Raw genomic sequence first — 2,846 nt, forward strand, 5'->3', positions numbered from 1 at the left:
ATTAAGAAAATAGTTCTTCATTTTTGGACTTTGGAAATGTTAGCAGGTCCCAAATTTTAAGAAACTATTTCTAGTTTGCAATATAAATATGTATTAGGTTAATGGTTGGACTCACACACCATAAGTATGGAGAATTATTAGGGTATATGTGGTTTGAATTTCGAACTCCAGTTTCTGCATATCATTGTTGTGACAGCTACTAACTGAATTGTACGTTTAAGTAACAATGTTTTTTATTCTTCTACGTGTGACTTAGAATGTCAACAATACACAAGAATGAATTTGAGAAATGTTTTACAAAGTCAATGAACAAATTAAAATATTAGATTAATATCACATCACATCACATTAATCTCTAATATTGTTTAAGCAAGACCTCATTGATCACTTTGTCCAAGTTCATGTATGAACAACCACCAAATCTTGTGTCCTCCTCTGCCTTCTTCTTCAACTCCATGGCCTTTTGTCTCATCTTCTTTCCTTTCTCTCCCTCCATCAATTCATTGATCAGTTTCTCTACCTCTTCTCTCTTTACATTGGTATCAATTTCCATCCCAATCTTCCATTCTTGGCAAATAATTCTACTGTTAGGTAGTTGATCAGCAAAAAATGGCCTACACAACATTGGCACTCCGGCACATACACTTTCAGTGGTTGAGTTCCATCCGCAATGAGTCAAGAATCCGCCGATTGAAGGATGGTTCAACACTTTCTCTTGCGGACACCAACTTGCTATTAGGCCTCTATCTAAAATTTCATTCACAAACTCCGATGACAAAACAACCGAGCCACCAATGACAAGATCAGGCCTAATAATCCACAAAAAAGGTTTCTTGCTGTTGGCTAAACCCCAAGCAAACTCTAACAATTTCTCTTGAGACATAACTATGATGCTGCCAAAATTTACATAAACAACAGATTTTGATTCTTTTGATTCAAGCCATTCAAGACATTTAGTATCTTCTTTCCAAAGATTACAATCTAAAGTTGTCAAGTGATTTTGCGGACTTTGACTTAAAAACGAAGCAAACGGACCAATTGTGTATAGAGAAGGAAATATAGAACTAAGAGCATTCATAACATTACTCTCAAGTTCATAAGAAGTGTTGAAAACAATAGCAGAAGCTTTGTGACATTTATCTCCCACTTCAGTCATAAATTCTATCATCAAGTCATTAGGATCTTTTGTCCTAATTAAAGTAGGAAGATCCTTCAATCTAAAGTTTTTCAAAACTGGAATCCAATCAACTATAGTGTCCAAATATCCATTTGTTTCATAACTCTCATCTGCATATCATAATTCAACAAGTAAATACCTTGAAGTATAAAATCACATTCTTTTTTTTTAAGAAGCTAAATTACCCCACCCAAATTAACACTGAAGAGAATCGAACCTGAGACCTCGAGGAGGAGCATACTCCCAGGTCCCAAATCAATACCACCGGGCTAACTCAAGTGGGTTTATAAAATCACATTCTCAATAATAATTGTCGTTGTATCATCGTATTATTATTGTGTGTAATCGCAACCAAATGAAGTTGATGCAACTTCAAATGCGATTATAAATGTTCGGTCCATATTGCGTTCGAGGACCTTTTTAAAGAACCTTGATACACACAAACACACACATACATACACACATCTCTTTGGTAGAAAAAGGGGTTATAAATGATATTACCTTTGAGTGGTAGTAGACCATTCTGAAACAATTTAGGAATATGAAAACCAGCCAAGAAGAAACAAGCACTACATGGCGAAAATAGAACAATTGGGAGTGAATGTTCTTCAGCAACTTCTACTGTAAATGGCATATAGCAATCAGAAACAAAGCAAGTTACTGGAGGTATATAACCAGCAGTAGCAGATTCATGAAGTTTAGCAAAAAGTTCACCAAAAAAGTGACAAAAGTTCTTGATGATTGATCGACAAAGAGCACGTAAATCTTGACTAACATCACCATCACCTTCCATCGGTGTTAAACCATCTGGTATGGTCTCAAAGGTAAAATCATTGAAACCATCAAAGGCTTTTGGACCCTTTGATTTGAGCAAACGTTTGTGATTGTATTCAGTGTTGACAAAGGTTATGTGAAAGCCTCTAAGGTGAAGAAGTTTTGCTAGTTTCAACAATGCATTGATATGGCCTTGAACTGGATATGGAGTTAACACTGCATGTGGTTTTCTCTTTGCAAAGTTACTCATCTTTGATATTTTTCTTATGCAATGTTAAAGTGTGTATAAGTCTTCGTTTTATACAGATAAAATGCCAATATATAACTACTAACCATATCTCACCTCATAATTATTATTTCAAATGAAATAGTAAAATATGAATAAAGATTGTTAGACACCCTTAATGTGTACACTCCTTTGTACCACTCTAAAAAATTTCAGTTAACCAAATGTATGGTTTGTGTGACCATATTTTTTCAGTTGCGTGACCACTATTTAGAAGTTGAAAAATGTGGTCACGCAACTAAAAAATATGGTCACACAGACCATATATTTGATTAACTGAAATTTTTCAGAGTGGTACAAAGAGGTGTACACATTAAGAGTGTTTACTTATCACTGCTCGTAAAATATTGAATGAATTGGACCAATTTTATGAACATAATCTTTATAGTAATTAATAACATTTATTTTAAATTTGTCAAAAAAAAACATTTATTTTAAATTTAAATCATAATTATCTTCTATATTATAAATTTTAAAATAGGAGAATTAGTAAAAAAAAAATAATTATATTTATGAATCTTCCATTTCTTCTTTATACATCAATTTAGCACCTCATCAAATCTTTTTTTTTTCTTTTTATCAGATAAACAACATATTACAGCTATAATA

The 2,846-nt window shown here is 33.0% G+C and overlaps 1 protein-coding gene across 1 annotated transcript; it reads right to left on the reverse strand.

Annotated features, from left to right (window-relative positions):
• Positions 1-215: 215 nt before the first annotated feature.
• LOC146912371 (7-deoxyloganetin glucosyltransferase-like) lies at positions 216-2,221 on the reverse strand. Its single transcript, XM_085720454.1, has 2 exons — positions 1,679-2,221; positions 216-1,287 (listed from the first exon to the last, which is right to left on the reverse strand). Exons 1-2 carry the CDS (start codon positions 2,199-2,201, stop codon positions 356-358), a joined length of 1,455 nt encoding a protein of 484 aa, XP_085576580.1. The 5' UTR covers positions 2,202-2,221; the 3' UTR covers positions 216-355.
• Between the last annotated feature and the right edge of the window lie 625 nt (positions 2,222-2,846).

Source organism: Medicago sativa, chromosome 6, assembly GCF_051527215.1.
Source record: "Medicago sativa cultivar Bolivia chromosome 6, Bolivia_mono, whole genome shotgun sequence".
NCBI lineage: Eukaryota > Viridiplantae > Streptophyta > Magnoliopsida > Fabales > Fabaceae > Medicago > Medicago sativa.